The sequence below is a fragment of the Calypte anna genome, chromosome 19, assembly GCF_003957555.1.
Source record: "Calypte anna isolate BGI_N300 chromosome 19, bCalAnn1_v1.p, whole genome shotgun sequence".
NCBI lineage: Eukaryota > Metazoa > Chordata > Aves > Apodiformes > Trochilidae > Calypte > Calypte anna.
The window spans coordinates 8,326,909-8,344,989 of NC_044264.1; the positions used below are offsets into that span (position 1 = coordinate 8,326,909).

Genomic DNA, 18,081 nt, shown 5'->3' on the forward strand with positions numbered 1-18,081 from the left:
TTTAAAGTAGGCTGCTGTTGCTCTCACAGCCATCTGAAGATAACAGAGCAGTTTCTTTCTTCATCTGAGTCTACCTCCTGGTGAGTAACCACCAGTTGGACTGGGCAGTACTGCAAGCTTTCAAACAAACAACCAAAAAAAGGGTATTTTGGACTTTAAATTTTGATTTATGGAATCCTTTGGCTAGCTGGTGTGCATTTGATTTTAGTGCAACCAGAGGGCTGTGCAAGAAAATTACTTTATTCCACCATAGGATGTTATTTTTCCTAACTATGTGTAGTAAAAAAAAAAAAAAAAGAATATAAAACTACTAGAAATATCACTTTGTGTTGCCCTCTCCTCAGGGTGTGTCAGACTCCATGTATTTAACACCTGGAACATTTAACATTCTATCATCAGTTACTGGAGAATTGCTTAAAAATATTCTTAAGAATTTGCTAGAGCAGAAGAAGGTCAGAACAAGGCAAAGCCCACAAAACAAATGAGTTTTGGCTGCCCAGATGTACAACTTCTGTCACCTGCTGTGGGAGGAGGACAGAGAAAGACACAGAAGCCCAGGGATGAATCTTTGTTATCAGAGCTTGAGGTGCCTGAGCTGAAACCCAAACCCCTGCAGCCAGGAGCCTCCAAATGAGCTTGTCCAGGACTGCGTGATGATTATCTCTTAATTAGAGTGCTCTGGAGTGACTGCATTGCATTTTTCCCCCCTTTTTATTTTATTTTTCCTGTGCACAGCTGTGTCCACCCGTGTCCACCCTGCACTGAGTGTCCCTGCGGGTGTGCGGGTCCCCGGCTGCCACCATCACCCCTGGGAAGGAGCGTGGTTCCAGGAGGATGGAGCCGATGGAGCTTTCCAGGGGAAATAGGGAAGATCAGCCTCTGCAATTAACCCTCCTGCTAATTACAAGCCGATGGCGTGCTGAGGAAGTGGGGTTAATAGCGGTGGAAGTTCTTTGGCCAGCGGAGGGCTGGCTACGGAGGCTGAGGTGAGGTGTTCGCACAGCTCCACAAGGCCTGGTGGAGAGCAGGGAGCAATAATTACCTTCTGCTTAATTAACGCGGGCTAATTGCCTCCGTGCCCCCCCTCGCTGCGGGGTGCGCTGGGGCAGGGATGCGGAGCTGTCCTTAGGCACCACCCGAAAAAATCAAAGTGCCGGCAGACAAACCGGGGGTGAAGAACGCGAGCTGGGCACTAATTAACTTTGGGGTTTTTTCCCCCTTAAATTTTGGGATGCGGTTCCCGGGGATGCGGAGGTTGAGGGGGTGGTGGGGGAGGTGTTGATGTCCGGAGCCCCAGCGCGCTGCGGCAGGACTGATGCAGCCTCCCCCGCGCAGGCGTGGACAGAGCATCCTCCGCGTTGCCTCTGCCTGCTCCGAAGGAGGGGGCAGCGCCGGTGCCCGCCGTGCTTCCCCCCGTTTCCCGGTGCGGGGCTCCGGAGCTCCGGGGGGGAGCGGTCCCTTTAAGAGGCTCCGCATCTGTTTGTTATTCCCCCCCCCCGCGCCGCTCCCATTGGCTGCCGCCCGCGCGAGGGAGGGGGAGGGGGGACCCCGGTGCGTGCGTCTGTGTTGGTGTGCGCGGCGGAGAGGGGCGGGAGCGCTCCGCGTCTTCCTCGCTCTGTGATTGGTGGCCAAAAAATGGGCTGCGTCCGGCGGCGGCCAACCGGCGGGGTGTTGCTATGTGCCAGCGGGCTCCGATTGGCGGGCGGAGGTGCCGCTCAAGGCCGGCAGGCTCGCGGGAGAGGCTATAAGGGGCGGGAGGGGAGGGGGGAGGTCGCTGCGGGGCTGCCTGCTGCGCGTCCGCCGTCGCTCTCCGTCTGCGCTGGAGGCGGCCGCGCCGCGGCGAGTGAGTGCGGCGAGGGGTGAGAGGGACGGGCGGCGGGGCCGCTGTGGGGCTGCCGAGACGAGCTGCGACACAGCCGCAGTCCTTCTTCCCTTCCTTCCCCTTCCCTCCCCCCTCTCCCTTCTCCCGTTCCCCCCCCCCCCCAACCTCTCCCCCCGGTGGGGCAGCGGGGGCGGCGCGCGCTCCCTCAGAGGCAGCGGCCGCGCACTGAGGCGGAATGGCCGCGACCGCGCAACCGGGACGGCTCTGCCTCATGAGGCCCGGGGGCCTGCCGCTGTCCTAGGGCTGGCAGCGGGTATTCCGCGCTCTGCCAGCCGAGGCCTTTGTCTTGCGGGGCCGGGCGAGGGGCTGGAGGCGGGGAGGGCAACAGGTCCCGGCCAGGGAGAGAGGCCAAGGGGCAGCGCGCAGGGAAGGCGAGAGGAGGGAGGGCAATTGGTTTTCCCCGGTTTCCATCTGGCGAGGAGGAAAGGGATCAACAGGAGGGAGGTGCGGGGCAAGGGCCGGCGGTGCCAGATAACCCCCGAAGGGGAGGAGGAGGAGGAGCGGGGGATGCTCCTTCCTCACTAAATGTAGCAAGCAAACGCACAATAAAATCCTGAAAAAAAAAACAAACCACCCAGGTGAGGCCCGTGCCCAGCATAAAGGTGTGTGTGTGAGGCTTGGGACTCCAGGGAGAGGTCGGGCATCTTCCCCCGGGTGCTGGGGCAATGCTTGCTCGCACGTCCTGGAGGAATGGCTGCTGGCCGGGGCCAAGTGCCCCGACACGGCTCTGTTTACCAACACTGCTGCTGGAGTCCCGGGAGACCAGGCCTGTGCTGGCTGAGGGCTGTGGCTCTGTGCTACAGAAGTGACATCATGCCTGGTGTGGCACAAGAGAGGTTGCAGGGTGCCCAGCTCAGGCTGTGGCATCCTGGGCCCTGGGTGATGCTCAGCACTAAAGGCAGTTTCTGCACGTGGGGCATTGGAACCGGGCCCCTCCCGGGAAGCTGGAGTCACTCGGGTGATCTCTGTTGTTGCTTTAGCCTCTGGGTAAGGGTGTAGCAGCTTCCTCTTGTGCAGAGCACCAGGCTGAAGTCTTAGGGTCAGAAGGTGAAGTGTCAAGGGTCTGTTGTATTGTGTTTCTCCACAGAAGCTTCTGGGTTTGATCCAGAATTGCCAGAGAAGTTTTAGATGATGATGTAGCCATGGAGTGAGCTATGGGCCCATAGCTTAGGGTTATAATGCTTATTTTTAAGTCAAAATAAATTGAAATGCTCCAGTAAAATACGATTTTAAAGATCTAGAAAAAAGAAATTTAATCCTCTGCCTATTCTCCCACAGTTTGCTGGGTTGAATCTGTCCCTATTTCTTTCTGTCCTCTGTCTTAAAATACAGAGAGAGGAAGGCCCATCAGATTAGTGTTCTTGGCTTGCAGGCAGCAGTTAAGCCAGGGGCTGGATGGTAAAGCTGACATTGCCTTCCTCAGGGCCTATTACCTGCTCCAGATAAGGATTTTCTGCTCGTGTGTTTACAATTACTTTATGTTGGGTAGCAAAGAGAGCCCTTTGCTGAATGAGGTGGTTGTAAACAAGCAGATAGGCAGACAGCTCTACTTCCCATGCATGAGAGGATTCTGTCTGGAGAGGATGTGCTTGTGCCTTTGTTCTTGCAGAGCACTCCATTTGATTTTGGTTTAGATCTCCTGGTGTTAGGATCCCCACCTCTGATTTCTTATAAACATTATTTGCTATGGAACAGCAGTGTCTATAGAGGATTAAGATGTTCACCTTTTCTCCCTGGATCCCTAATTCTAGTTTCCTACTGAAAGGCCATTTAAAAATGACCCTTGTGCATTGATAAAGTTGGGAATACTGTGGGGAGGGCAGAAGCTTTGCTTTCATCTGATAAAGATGTCAAGTGCTGCTTTATTTTATTTATTTTTAAAGCTTTCCATATAGGTATCTCTTCCATGGTGCCAGGATCAGAATAACTGGCAAAACTGTACTGGTCCCTTGTGTCCTTTGGATCCACAGATTTTGAATATGTGATTTCCTTTCTTTTCTGTTTGGTGTGGGTAGTTGAGTCAGGGTTGTGTTGAGGAAGGCAGCATCATGACCTGTAAATCCACATTCCCTCAAAGGCTCCTTGACTCACGGGCTGAATACCTGTTGCTGAGGGAGAATTTAATTAAGGAACTGGTCACTCTGGTGTGGGTCCTGGCTAGCAGCTTAGAAAGTGGGAACTCCTTGATCTGTACTGTACTACACGAGCATTGCAAGGATTGCAGAGGAGTAAAAAGTGTTTACAAGCAGTTATTTGTTGTTCTTGCATCATGGCTTTGCCTTTGTGTGTGTGGAAGCCTCTTGAAGAAGTGCCAGTAAAGCCAGGCTTTCATTGGGCTTCAGTCATTAACTGGCAACCTTTGTTTGCTTCAACTTAAGCAGGGTCCTCATTAGAGGTCAGCTCTGAAGTGCTAGAGCAGGGGGCTTCAAGAGGGATCACAGAGTGGGGTCTGGGATGGAGAAACTGAGTGCTCAGTTCTCTTACCTGCTTTGAGGCTGGTCAGTGATGTTCAAGCTGAATGGCATAGCAGAGTGTATTTATTGCTTTGAAACTGTAGCAAAACACTCAGCTTCCTTTTTTTCCATTCCCTGGCAGACCTGTAAGTTGGTCTGTCAGGATGTTCCCTCTTTTCTGTGCTAGTTAATTCAGAGATCTTGCCTGCTAATCACAGTCATAAGAGAGTCAGTGCCTTTATTTCCTACCCTATGTCTTTTTTTTTGTTTGGTTGTTTTTTTTTTCAGTCAAGCTGAGGACAAGCTGCTGAATCCTGACAGATCTCAGCCAACAACACTTTTTATGCCACAGTTACTATATGAAAGAGGTGTAGGTTTGGTTTTCCAAACCAAAGGTTAGGGGTAGGTTTGTTTTTCCTTCCAGAAACCAGGGGCAGTCTGTAGAAGAGAGAGGCTATTCTGACTCAAGGATTTTTCAGGTTTTTTGGACAGGTCTTTTTGCTGGTAAATCATCCTGTCTGGTGGTGATGTGATGCTGATTGAGGATCAGGATTTCTTCTTTTTTTCCCTGAAGACATTTCATATTTTGTCATGTCTGAGGGCAAGAAAACAGAGGTTTTGGGGTGAGTGATGTGTTTTATTTGCCTTTTTATTCCTCCTTTGTCAGGGCAGGTAGTTAGCTTGCAGTAGGTAAGCTGCTTGTTCTTGCATTCTGGCTTTGTGACCTCCTGCTTGTCTGCCAGGGTTGTCAGAGTGTTTTCACCCCTGGGAGGGGATGTGTTGGACATCGGGAGCAGCTTCGTCTCCGGAAGTGTCACAGGACTGGCCAAGCCACTTAAGGCTGCAGGAAATAACATAATTAATGAGACTTAGTTCTCCTGCATCTTGTACCTGACAATCTCCAGTCACTTGACAATGCTAATTAAAGCTAATCACACTCCTCTGTTTTTAGTAAATAGCTATTATCCCTGCTTCACTCTTGCTTTAACAAATGATAGTGCCAGGCAGTGTGAGTCACTGGAAGTTAATGGGAATGCAATCCTAAGAGCTGCCTTCCGGTCTCTTTGCTCAGGCTTACATGTCTGACTAGAGGTAGTTTTTTCTGTACCTGTTCAAGTGTTGCTATCTCCTGGTTGGATGTTTTGCTGACTCACAAAAATGTAGCTTTTCAAGTCTTTTTTTTTTTTTTTTTTTTTTTTTTTTTAACTGACATCACCACTTGTACTGAACTAAAACTCCCGAAGTCAACCAGAGGTTCTTAAAAGTTTCAAAAGCCAGGGATGCTTTGAATTTGCCCTTCAGAGAACTTTTTGATCTGCTGAGAGGGAAGGCAGAGCAGTGTCAAAGCTGCACTCTTCTCCTGTTTCACATTGGCAGTGAATTCACCAGGAGGACAAAAAAGTAGCATGGTGTGACCTAGACGTTGCATAGCTCAGCCACAGAACTCAGGAAGATTGAAGTTTCACTGCTGAAATATTACTAAAGGATGGCTCCAGCAGTATGTTATTAAAAACAAATTTTCCTGCCTCATAAAAAAAGATGGGAGTTAATAATTAACTGTGGGAAAAAGAAAAAAAAACACAACACCACCTTAATGAGAATCCCAGGAACTCCCAGCTCAAGCGTGCGTCAGTAGGTACAGAACTGTAAGAGGTGAGTCAGTTCACATAACTTGGCAGCAACATGCAGGCTAGTGAGGATATCCAGGAGGAACTAATGACAGAAACTGGCAAGGTAACAGCTGACTTGACCATCTTAAACTAAGATTCAGTTAGAACTACCTGTCATGTGAAGACTGAAGCTATAAATCCTCACCTGCCTTTGCCCCCTCAATACAGGGGTTGCTAGGCCTGCAGTGGAAATAAAAGCTGAAAAGGGTGATGGCTGAACCACCACTGAAAGTAGGCACCTCTTTCATATAGTAACTCTTGCATGAAAAGTGTTGTTGTCTGAGATCTGTCAGGATTCAGCAGCTTGTCCTTAGCTTGACTGAAAAAAAACCCAACCAAACAAACAAAAAAAGTCATAGGGTAGGAAATAAAGGCACTGTCTCTCTTGTGACAGATGTGCTTCTGGGCAGTTAGAAGGCTTCTCTGGGGGGAACACTCTGAGCAGATGGGTTTTGTGAGCAGATGAAAACTTATGGGATTTGACAAGGGGAGCTTGCAAATAGTAACTCATGACAGGCAGCTCTGGCAGATCCTTCTTTCAGCTACAAATGACTTTGAGGATATTGGGAATGATACTTGGAATAGATAAATTTTCTCACCCTGTTCCCTGTCAGTTCCCAGCCTTTATCAAGGAAACTGGTGATCCAGCAGACCAAACTAATTGAATCTTACTTGTACCTGCATTTGCCAAAAAGAAAGACAATAGAGCAATGTGAGGAGCACAAAAGAAATGTAATACTAAGAGGTGATTTGGGCAGCTGGGTTGTTCTACAATTAAAACAAATGAGGAAAAGAAGTTGGGAAGATAAAGAGTGTTTCCATTTTGTCAGTAATTGGTCAGTTGGGTGGATAGAGCTTTTCCTTGGGGTTTTTACTTCAGGCTGGTACTCAAATAGCAAGGCAAGGGTCTTCTGTCATTTTGTTAAATGCTGTATATGCATAATATTAGCAAAAGTGATCCATGGCTTCACTTGCAGCTTTTGTAGGCAGAAAGATGGGTCTAGGTTGAAGAGCTACATCTGAGCCATTGCTGATGTCTGGCTTGGGTGCACTGTATCTTCTTGGCCAATTCCAAGGAGGAACTGTTCCCCCTTTGTGGGGGCTGCTGCTGTGAGCTTTTGCAAAATGTAAAGGAGGAAACGGAGCCATTTCTGTCTTAAATGAGTTCAGCTTTGCATTTATTTGTGGCACAAGTGGGATTTGCTGCTAGGAGCAGAAGTGCTGGTTTGTTTCAAGTTCCTGGTGGCCACAGTGTTTTGCTGGATGTTTCCTTCTGCCCTGGGTGATGCCTCTTGGCCTCTGCTGGTTACTGAATTCAGCTGTGATGGAGCACACCTGCAAAGCAAAGGTGGGCAGCTTGCAGCTATAATGCTGGTGGTGCTGCCTGTTATCAGCCACGCAGGCTCTTCTGCATTGCAAAGATACTGCTGCCAGGCAACTAGGAGGAGAGTGGGAAGATAATTCAGCCAGAGGTGTCAGTCATTCCTTGGGAGAGGCTGAATCTTGCAGTCCACATTCATGTGGTTGCTGAAACAGGCCCAGAAACGGTACCAAATGTTGAAGGCAGCCCTGTGAGTTGATGCCTCTCCCAGCTGTCCTGTGCATTTTGGGATTAAATGGTAAAGGGAAGAGTTAGATTTAAATTTGCAGACTTATTTCCTCTCTCTGCTTCCCAGTGGTGTCTGAAGTGTGTCCCAGTGGGTTGTTTTGATCAGGGTGTGGTGTTCTGAATTGCAGCCAGAGCAAGTTAGCAGTTCTGATGCTGAGTGGTCCAAGTCCAGCCTTAGCTCTCTAAAGTCAGAAATTTCCCATGGTTTTCTGGTCCCTGCAGGCAGGAAAGAAGCATCTCTGCACAATCTTTGCTTCTTCCAGTCAGTTGTGTACCATGGCTCAATACAAGGAAGCTTTTGCTTTGAAAGCAGGAGTCCTCTGGACTTGTCACTTCATAGTTGTACTGGAGAACCTGAAAATGCCCTGGTGTGGATACTGCCTGTTAAAAAAAATTAAGCTGTTTAATTTGATTTAATCTCCAAACTGACAAGAAGGCAAATCAAGTAGGTAAAGAGCTATTAAAAAAATATTTTGAAAAGTTATTCTGGTTTTAGTAATTTATGGATTAATAGTGTGTATAGGGACAAAGCTAAATGACTTAAGAAAAGCAATCTCACCCAAAGTGAGTTTTAATGCTTGTTCCTGTTAAGTTTAGCTCATTTTTATGTAACTTCCATGTCATCCTCATAGAAAGCATCTTTGTCAGAGAGACACCAGGAAGGGTGTCTGAGTCTGAGAAAGCTGAGTCTGCTTTTGATGAGAAGAGTTGTGATAGAGCATAGATTGCCATACTGCCTGTTTTTTTTAAAATAAAATAAACAACCCCCCAAAACCCAAACCAAAACACCTTTAAAACATGACGAATATAACTGCAATGACAGTTTTGCTGTTGGTAGCTATTCAGCAGAATAATAACTGATGTTTTTCCTGGCCAAGGTGTGAAGAGCAAGGCAGGTGCAGCATCCTGCCCGTCCCCGGTTCATTAGGGCCGGGGTCTTTACTTGCTTCTTGCTGTCTCTCTTTTCGGTGCCCTCTAGTGGTTCCCTGGCAGTTGTTCGCAGGTGCCGTTTGCCCTCAGCTTTGCCTTTTTGCATCCATCCAACGAGATGTTTTTCCCCGGAATCCTTGAGTGTTTCCCGGAGGGAAGAGTCCTGCCTCCAGCGTGCAGAAGAGAGAACCAAGGCTTGCAGAAATAAAATGTCTCAGATATCCAGAGTAATATTAAAATTTAAATATTCTAGTTGAAGATAGTCTGTGTGAGAAACATCCTCTGTTCCATTATTTGTGTTGCAGTTGTGTCCCTGTATCTGATAGGAAGTAAATGCAGAGGATTGGTTCACCTTTCCTCTTATTATTTTCCTTTTTCTCATTCTCCTGCTTGGAGAATGAGCTGGAGGAGCACAGGTGCTGGAGAAAACTCATGGTTCCTGTAGCAGTAATGATTTTATTTAGGGTCATGCAGTGTCATCAAGTGGTTGAATCTGATGCATTTCAGAAGCTTGACTCTAAAGGAGTAAAGATATTTTATGTATACTCATCTGCCATCAAAGCTTTCTTGGTTTTCCCTCGTGTTCTGTGTCTAAATTCAGAATGCTCATCCTTTCTTTGAGGCCATTTCATAGTGTACATCCCACTCTCCTACTTTCAGATGATCTGGCTTCATCTTTTTCAAAATTCTTACAATCCTTTGTGGTTGTGAGGATCTCCAGAGCTACCCCAAGCCAGGTAATACATCATCAAAGTATGAAAAATCTCCTTAGCTGTGCTGAGGGTTAAGAACTTGAAATGATGAACTTGGCATGAGGACATCTCTAACTCTTTCTACATTAATGAGACACCAAAGAAAGAAGGTTGGGTTTCCAAGCTGATGGGCTTTTCTTTCATAGCTGTCTCAGGCAGCTTTGCTGTCTTCTAATAGGAATTTAACAGACTGGAGTTTCTTATCTTAAAAATCACTTAACCAGAGAACAAACCCTCAGACCCAACAAACCTGTTGTTTGTCCTGCCAGGAACATTTGCATCTGAGCTGCACTGCACACGGGCTTCATGCAGAGTGAGACTGGGGTGTGATAGTTTTTGTTCTCTGCTGTTGTGGCATATGGACTTGTACAAGCAGTAGCCTTGTCTAGCAAGCTTTTGGCACAGACTTGGCATTTCTCCTTTTTTGTGTTTCCTGAGCTGCTAACAGCTTCATGTGAAAAGTGGTTTTGGGACAGGGGGAGGGTAAATACTGAACCAACCCCAAAGTTGTTTGAGCAGCAAAAACGCCTGTCATGGTTTTCCCTTCACCGAGGTGGCATCTGCTTAAAACTCAGCAGGATTAAGCAGGGCAGCCCTGGCACAGGCAGTGCCAGCAAGCAGAACATTCAGCTGATTCTCTCACTGATAGCCACAATAAGCAGGGTTGATGATAAGCTTTTGCCCTAGAATTCTGTTCTTTTGTCTAAACCAGTTTTCTGACTTCTCGTCAGCTAACTCACGGGCACAGCTTCCCTTGACTTGAGTGGGTCCATAGCAGAGATAAATTCCTCTTGAAGAATGATGAAAGAAAAGTACTGGGTTATGTGGCTGGTGACAGATAATCATCTCTAACAGTACAGGGCATGATGATAGAGCAATTGACGTTTTTTTTTTTCTTTTTTTGAAATGAATGGAGTGACATCATTAATGCCCAGGGTCAGTGAGGCTGATGAGGCTCATTATTCTGAAAAAACAGAGGCACAGCCTAAAATCACCACCATGCCTTTGTTCTGCAGTACAATGAATGCACCATTACCTGTTAAATGTTTTTTAATTCAAGTCTATTTGTTGCTAGGACAGAAGAAAAATACAGGAGGTTGGGTTTTGCGTTGCTAAGAGCCCCAAATCCTGTTTAATACATTTCAAGATAATATTCTAGACAGAAATCAAGGCAGTCCTTACGAGCTGTACTCATGGGCTGTAAGAATGCATTGCCTATTGTTTTTCCCTCTCCCCTGCAAAGATGAGGATGGAGCTCTTGGTCTGTAGCTCACACAGGAAATGAGACTTCCAGGCTGAATGCTGTATGACTGCAGTGCCTTTATGGCTATTGTGTCTCAGTGAGTTTATCTGAAGTTTTTTTTTTTTTTCCAAGTCAGTTTCTTACTTGGTTTCCCACCCAGAGCTTAGCTCACAATTCCATATTCTCTCCCCAGGCATAAAGAGATGAATTTGGTTTACCTTCTTAGCACAGTACTGAAACAGGAATTGCAATTAATCTGTACACTAATATCATCTCATGTGGATAATTTTTTGTCTGCTTCTAAAATGTCAAATGTTTTTGCTGACCTGAAATGTGTTACGAGGTCAAATAAATGACTGCTCAGTAAATGCTTTTGCAGAAAGCTGCATGCAGCACATAATTTGTGTGTGTGCATGTGTTCATTTCTTTGTTAGATAAATGCAGTTGTAATATTTCCTGTTTTACTTGTTATTCCAGAGCACTGATGCTTAGCAAACCTGAACAGAGGGGTCAGCAATCAATTAGGGGATTGCTCTCATATTATTCCTGTTTGGGAATCATCTGTTTCTCCATTTGGCTTTCAGGAAGCCCATGGAAAGACTGTGAGGCTGCAGTGTACAGAAAATGTGTTTGTCATGACAATAGAGGAAAGAAGCAGCAAAACTGGTGCAGGTATATTTACCTCTCTGTGCTGAAGAAACAGAGACAGAGAGGATTGCACCATTTTAGTGCAAATCAATGAAATATAAGGTTCAGACACAGTCTGTTTTCTCATTCAGAAATCGGGTAAAGCGATCGCTGCCTTCATTGCACCTTCCTCCAGATGGTCTGTCCAGCCTAATCTGTTCTTCCAGACAGGTCTTGGTGCTTTGCCTTGGAATCCAATTGCATTTGGCCCCAGGAAGAGCACACTCAGTCTCCTGCTTCCGTGCACTTGGAGGACTGGACTCATAGCTCACAAATTCCAGGTGCTGACAGCTGGGATATAACATATCAGCTGCTGAATCAGGGGCTTGGAATTTGGGGATGGATCTGTTGTCTTGTGACTGGAAAGGTCACTGGGGCAGGACACAGGTGAAGGCAGCCTGGCTGGCTCTTACTTCTGCAATTGGTGTAAAGGATCTTGCTGAAATACAGAGAGGCAGCTGTGTACCAAATAGTTCCCAGACAGGCTGCTTAGCTTCAGGTTGGCCAGATGAATTCCTGGCAAGACCCTTTTTGGCTGAACAAGAGAAGGTTTAGTTCCTAACAAGCTGGGAAATGAGCCCTTCTGTGTCAGGATGGGTCTTCCAGAGCTCTACCGTAAGTTTAATTGGAAAAGGTTAATCTGATTAGTTACTGTTTGCAAAGAGCTTTAAGGATGAAAACTGCTCTGTAAGTGCTGACTATTATGATCATGATAGGTATGCTTTATCAGCAGTTTGCAGGATGAGTAAGACTCCTTTTTCCCATTCGACTGTAAGGTAGGTGTCTTCTGGAGAGCAGGAGAAAAATATTTAAAAAAAAAAAATTATATCCTGTTATCTTCTTGGTGTCTGCCTCCTATTGAGTACTCTGCAGGTTCATACTGTAACAAACCTTTGCACCAAATGATGCCCATGTCAGCAACTCTCCAGTGAAGTGTTTGTAGGAACTGTTTGCTGGAAATCTTGTGGGCAGCATGGGTGGCTTTTGGGGGTTGTCCAGCTGGCAGCAGGCTCAGTGGGTAATGCTTTCCCAAATGTTAAAGCAACTTGAGTACCTTGAATCTTCTTTCCCAAGAGCAAGATGATGACTTGGGAGCAGGAGTGTTGAAGACAGGTCTCTATAAATGGTGCTTTGGGACCCAAGTGACAAGGTTGTTTGCAATTCTCATTGCAGAGATCTCCCGTGAGGCTTCACAGCAAACAGCAGCAATGGATTCACAGCCTGATTCTTTTGTTGTTGTTGCTTACAGTATGACTTGGACAGTTTTGTCATGGTGAGAGACTTCTGACTGATGCTAACGCTGGGCAAAAGGCATCAGGCAATTGGGATGCTTTTGAGTTCTGCAGAGCTGCTTCCTGTAACAGTGTTCCTGGGTCCTGCCTTCAGCTCCCCAGTTTTCTTTCTGAATTCCATCCTTCTATTTTGGCAGTTTACCTTTTAGCAAGCCAGGAGATGTATTTGCTGCAGTCCATCCCTTCTCTGCAGCATCCCTGGAGCCAGGTGGGTGGCTGCTGCCCTTCCTGGGAAGGTGCATCCTGCTGAGCAGCAGCACAGCCAGCTTTACACACAGACTCCAGGAAGCTATTTCAACAGGACAGCAGTGTGGTGACCTGGGCTGGCTTTATTCTAACCTGGAAGATTATCAGCTGTGCTTCAGGCAAGTCACTCGTACCAGCTTAGGGACCAGCTCTTAAGCTCCTGTACTTTTCTGTTTGGTCCACTTCAGAAATGACCATTGTAGGTCAGGTGTGGTGGGATTTTTCTTTCTTGGTTTTCTGATGGAGTGTGTTTGTGTGTGTTGGTACCGTTCCAGTCTTTGATACACAAAGTGCAGACTCAGAAAGTGAACAGAATCACATGTTTTATGGGAAGGAAAATCCTCAGGGGAGGAGCAGCTGGAGTTCACCATTAATTTCTAGAGCATGCATGCACGCCATGGAGTGGGGAAGGAGGGGTGCTGCTTCCTTTGTTCCTTCTGCTTCTTCCATCCTCAAAAGAAACATTTGTAGCTGGTGAAAGTTTTTAGCTGTGGGATCTAAAAATCTTGATTTCTGCCAACAAAAAGAAGAGACCCAGACTTGAGCTGCCTTGCAGGTTCTTTCAGGTGATGTTGAACTGTAAAGGTGTCTCCATCCTGAATAGGATTTTTAACTGTCTCTTGTTATCAAGAATGGTCTTGAGAAGCTGCTCCTTGCTTTGACTGCTGACAGATGTTCTGAGTTAAAAAAAAAAACCCAAAACACAAGAGTGCAGTTTATAGAGTGGCTTCTACCTTCAGAGCCTGCAAGGAGTTGTAAAGGAGAGTGTGGTGAAATAATCCTCCATTTCCCATGTGAAAACTAGGGCAGAATGGAGAGAGGAACTGGTTTGGTGACTTGGGCACTTTCCTGGTAGCTGAAATCCATGTCCAGCTCCCAGTTTTCCTGTGGGCTTCTGGGGTGTCACATCCCTGAGTCATGCAGGACAGCAGCTGGTCCTGACTTTCTCTGTAGGTAACAGAGCCCAGCTTCTCCAAGGGCTGGTCGTGGTGCAGAGTTGGACCTTAACCTGAACAGTTCCCCAGAGGTGTTCAGGACATGTGGCTTGACAAACCTCATCTGTTTTAGCATCTTTGTGGCTCCCCAGTCACAGAACAAGTTGGAAGAACAAACAGATTGCGAGCGTGCGAATGGTAGGAAGGCAGCAGGTAGGAGAGGCAGGATGACCTGAGGTCTGTCAGCAAGTGTGTAGCTGAGTTGTGAATCAAGCTCTGTCCTCTTTAATCAAAGCCCCAGACATCACACCTCTCTCCTGCCTGCCCTGGCTCTCCCCTGCTCCCTCCATCACAGCCAAGATCATCCTGCGGGCTGGCAGACCCTCGTTGCCTCCATCAGCTGAGCATTCTGTCTCTCTCCTTTTTTCCAACTCAGGTTTGGCTGAAATCCCCCATTCCTTCTGCCCGAATCTCTTCCTCTGAAGCTGTCACCAGAGTGTGGAGCCTGCCCCACACCCATCCCCTGCCAAACCACGGCCTTTACCTGTGTCTTCCGGTGTTTCCCGTGCGACCCGTCCTGTGGGAGCGCCTCCTGGGCCACCCCAGAGTTCCCCCAGCGCTCAGTGGCTCCAATGGTGAAGATGACAAGGTCCAAGACTTTCCAGGCATATCTGCCTTCCTGCCACAGGACCTACAGCTGCATTCACTGCAGGGCTCATCTCGCCAACCACGATGAGCTCATTTCCAAGGTACGTGCGGGGCCTCGCCCGCGGGTGCTGGGCGGACCCGGTAAGGGCGCGCGCAGCGGGTCAGTCGCTCTCGGGAAGCACCTGGCCTAAAACAGCAGCACTGCACTGTTTCCTTGGAAAATGGACACTCAGCCTAAAGGATCTCTTTGTGAGCTGCTGCCGTTTTTGTTTTTATGTGAGCTGCTTTTTTTTTTTTTTTTTTTTTTTAATGTGAGTTGGGGACAGGTTTCCAAATCTGGAGTGCGTGCAGGTGGTCTGTTTCTCCCCGTGATGCTGCCTCCTCCCTCTCATTTCCAGCTGTAAAGCTTCACTAGCTGCTGGGCAGAACTGCATAAATTACCTTCCCAGTGCTTCTTGTTTGGTTTACACACTTATCAGTGTAGCAGCAGGGTTGTTGCATGCCCATGATTTGGAGGCAAAGGGCTGGACATGTTCTCTCTGTGAAACTCTGAGCTGTACCAAGTGACTACACAGAAGCCCCTATGTAAGGGGGAGGTTTTCTGATGCTTCTATTGAAATGTAAGGTGGCTTTCCAAAGGCTGATGACTTGTTGTTTAAACCCTCATATTTTTACCAGTCTACTTACAAGACATTTTGCAGTAAAAAATGAAAGGAGGATGGTAGGATGTGCTCTTGAGCTGGGGAGGGTGGAAGGATTCTGTCTCATCTTCTGATCCATCAATCATAACAGAAAAGGTTTTGAGGATAAACTAAAATAAAAGCTTTTAGAGCCAGTAATTTGGGGGCTTTGATGCTGGGGGAGCAGGCCAGTAAGAAGATCTCTTTCTGAAGTGTGGAAACAAAACTCTCTCAAAGTGTGTATTGGAGCCTGCTGTTCCTGGCTGTGGTCAGGCATCAAGTTTCCAGCTTTTGGCTGCCTTGGCAGTCAACTGTTCCATGAAGTTTATTCAGCTTATAAAATCTGTGTTCAGAGAAAGCAGGCACACCAGAAGATTTATTAACTGAGATGAGGGGAAATTGCACTCTGAGCTCTGTGTCTGTGCGTGCACACAAGTGGAACAGTTCAGCTTCCCAGAGCAGCCTTGAGAGAAAAGCCAGGATCAGGGGGACAGAGGTGCTCTGCCCCTTAGAAAGTGTGTACTGTTTCCCCCCTTTCCTGTTTGCATGGGAAAGATGAGAATGTGTCACCTTGGACCAAGGGCATCTGAGCAGCTTTTGGATTCTCAGTGTTGGGGGTTCAGACCTCTCTTCTTCCATTGGAGACAGTCTCCTTCCTTTTTTTCTTGGTTTCTCTTGGTTGTTGTGTACCTCTGTGATGTCTCCCTGCCAAATAATTAAGTATTCTGGTATGAATAATGCAGAAGGCTACAATTTTGGTTTTCACAGTTTCTGAATAGACAAGCTTCCTTTTGGGGCTCTCACCTCTGAGTCATTCTGGGCCTCATGGGAGCTCCTCTTCTGGTACAATTTCAGTGATTCTTTGCAGAGCTGTCCTTGAGGACCTCGAAGCCTCAAGCTTTTAAAAGGGAGAAGGTTGTAAATTTCCTCAAAAGAAGGAAGTTTTGAAGTGGAAATGTCAACAGCAGCCTGTGCCCAGGTCTGGATGGGAAAATACATTCAGCTGCTTGGATCAGGTGTGTGACTTCAGGCTCCTGTGCTCAGCTGAGATGTCTAAAAGGGGATGGTCACTCCCCTGCCTGTTCATTAAAAGAGCTGTTTCTAGCAACATGTGATGGGATGCAGAAGATGCTGTACTGGATAAAGAAGGGTTATTTTTCTTACTTTTTAATGGTAGGTTAGAGTTTGTGCTTTTCTTTTTTCTTTTTTTTTTTTTTTTTTTTTTCTTTCTATTTTGACATAGCTGGCCCCAGGCTAGGGAAAGCACAAGGCTTTGCATGCTCAGTGCTTTCACCTTTACACTTCCTTCCCCTCCTTGTTCCACATCCATGCCCCTTCTGCTCTGCTCTGCTGTGCAGTGCTGCCAGCTTTGCAGGTAAGTAGCTTCCAGCAGGGCAGTGCCAGTGCTGCAGACTTGGAATTTGAGCTTCCAGCCATTGAAGCATGCAGGAAAACTGCCCAGGAATGCTGACTGCTAAAACAGGGACATGAGAGGGAAGGTTTGAAAGCAAAATAGGAGACTGAGTCCTGATGAATCACAGGAATATTATCTACAGTGTGCTGTGTCACTTGTATCTGCTCATTCTAAAAGCTGATTGTAGGTTGTGGTGTAAATCTGTAGTAGGGTAGGGACCATATTGCTGGTGGGGCACGAGTGGGTTTTAGGTTTTACTTCTTAGAGTTACAAACCTTAATAAAATACAGTCTGGGTCTGATTGGAAGCCTTCTAAGAGTAATGGTGCAATCCTGATTTGTACAAGTGAGAACAGAAGGGCAGTCCCTGCCTCCAGGGGGTTCCAATATGTGTAGCAACTTTCCCAGGCAAACTTAGAGTCCTCTTTTTATCTGTTTTGAGTTCTGGTTTGAACATCTCCCTGTGGCCTTCTGCAGCTCTTTCATCACAGCCTTATATTAGCAGCTGAGAACCAGGCAGTGCAATTGCTGGGCTTGTTTTCCATATGAAAATGTGGCAAAAGGAAGGAAGGAACAAGCACCATGAGGACTGCAAAGGGAGTGGGAGATTTTGTCAAGCCCAAAGTGTTTCTCAGTCTGCAGTGTATCCCATCTTGAACCCAACTATGTCACTTTAATCAAAACAGCCCAAATGACACCATCTTTGGAAACGTTCCCCAGAAAACAAGCTTTATGTAACAGCAGGGTGTTGGTGATTTGGCTTGGTGAAATTAATTCCTCTATTCCTTTTGCCCCAAGTTGTGCAGAGACCACATGAGAGCTGTGCTGCTTTGCATGCCATGAGCTTTTAGCTCCTTTGGATACATACAAATTGCAGCACTGGCTCATGCTGCTGGCTGGAACACAAGCTGGAGCTGAATCCCAGTATTGTTCTGTGTCAGTCCATACTTCATTTCCTCTTCACCTCCAAGTTTCCCCCCTCACCTCTTCAGCACCAGTGTTAACTCTGACTTCAAAGTGTTTTGCCAGGACCTGGTATCCAAAACTCTTTGACAAATATCCTTGGGTGGGGTGGATTTTGCTTTCTTTCCTACTTAAATTTAACCTTATGCATTAAAATGGGTTGAAGGTTTTCTCAACAACCCATTGCTATTTAAAGAAAATAATCAATGCTGAGGCTTTTAAGAAAATCCAAAGCTGTTACATGAAGCCAGTTACCAAAAGCTTGCTTGGCCTTTTATCTTCTGCAGCCAGAGGGAGAAAGTGGTTTAGTGTGTCTGATTTGTAATAAGATCTAAATTGTGGGTTGGATTGTCTGGCCAAGAGAGAACTTACTGACTTAGGAAATAGAAGGTGATCAGATAGATTGGGTGGAGTGAGTAACTACTTTTCCTTTATGTGCTCCTTTGGTGTCTGGGTTAGAATGAGTAGAGGCTCTTGTTCCCTTGCAGCAATGCAGGGTTTCAAAATCAGTGCCAAGTGTGGTACATACTCAAGTTTCATTGCTTTTTCCAGTGCCTGAGTGGGCTGAGGCTTTGAGAACTCCACCTCACTCTGCAACAGATTCCTGTATGACCTTGAATAAGTCACTGACTTTGTTCTTCCTTTCCCCACCTGTACATTTGAAATGCTCCTGGTTTG

The 18,081-nt window shown here is 46.8% G+C and overlaps 1 protein-coding gene across 1 annotated transcript in view; it reads left to right on the forward strand.

Moving 5' to 3' along the window:
* The first annotated feature begins 1,762 nt into the window (after positions 1 to 1,762).
* YPEL2 (yippee like 2) overlaps positions 1,763 to 18,081 on the forward strand; it is a 37,135-nt gene continuing 20,816 nt past the window's right edge. The window contains exons 1-2 of the mRNA XM_030462202.1: positions 1,763 to 1,843; positions 14,136 to 14,448. Coding sequence (XP_030318062.1) covers positions 14,332 to 14,448 — 117 coding nt within the window. The 5' untranslated portion in view covers positions 1,763 to 1,843; positions 14,136 to 14,331. The remainder of the gene's footprint in view (positions 1,844 to 14,135; positions 14,449 to 18,081) is intronic.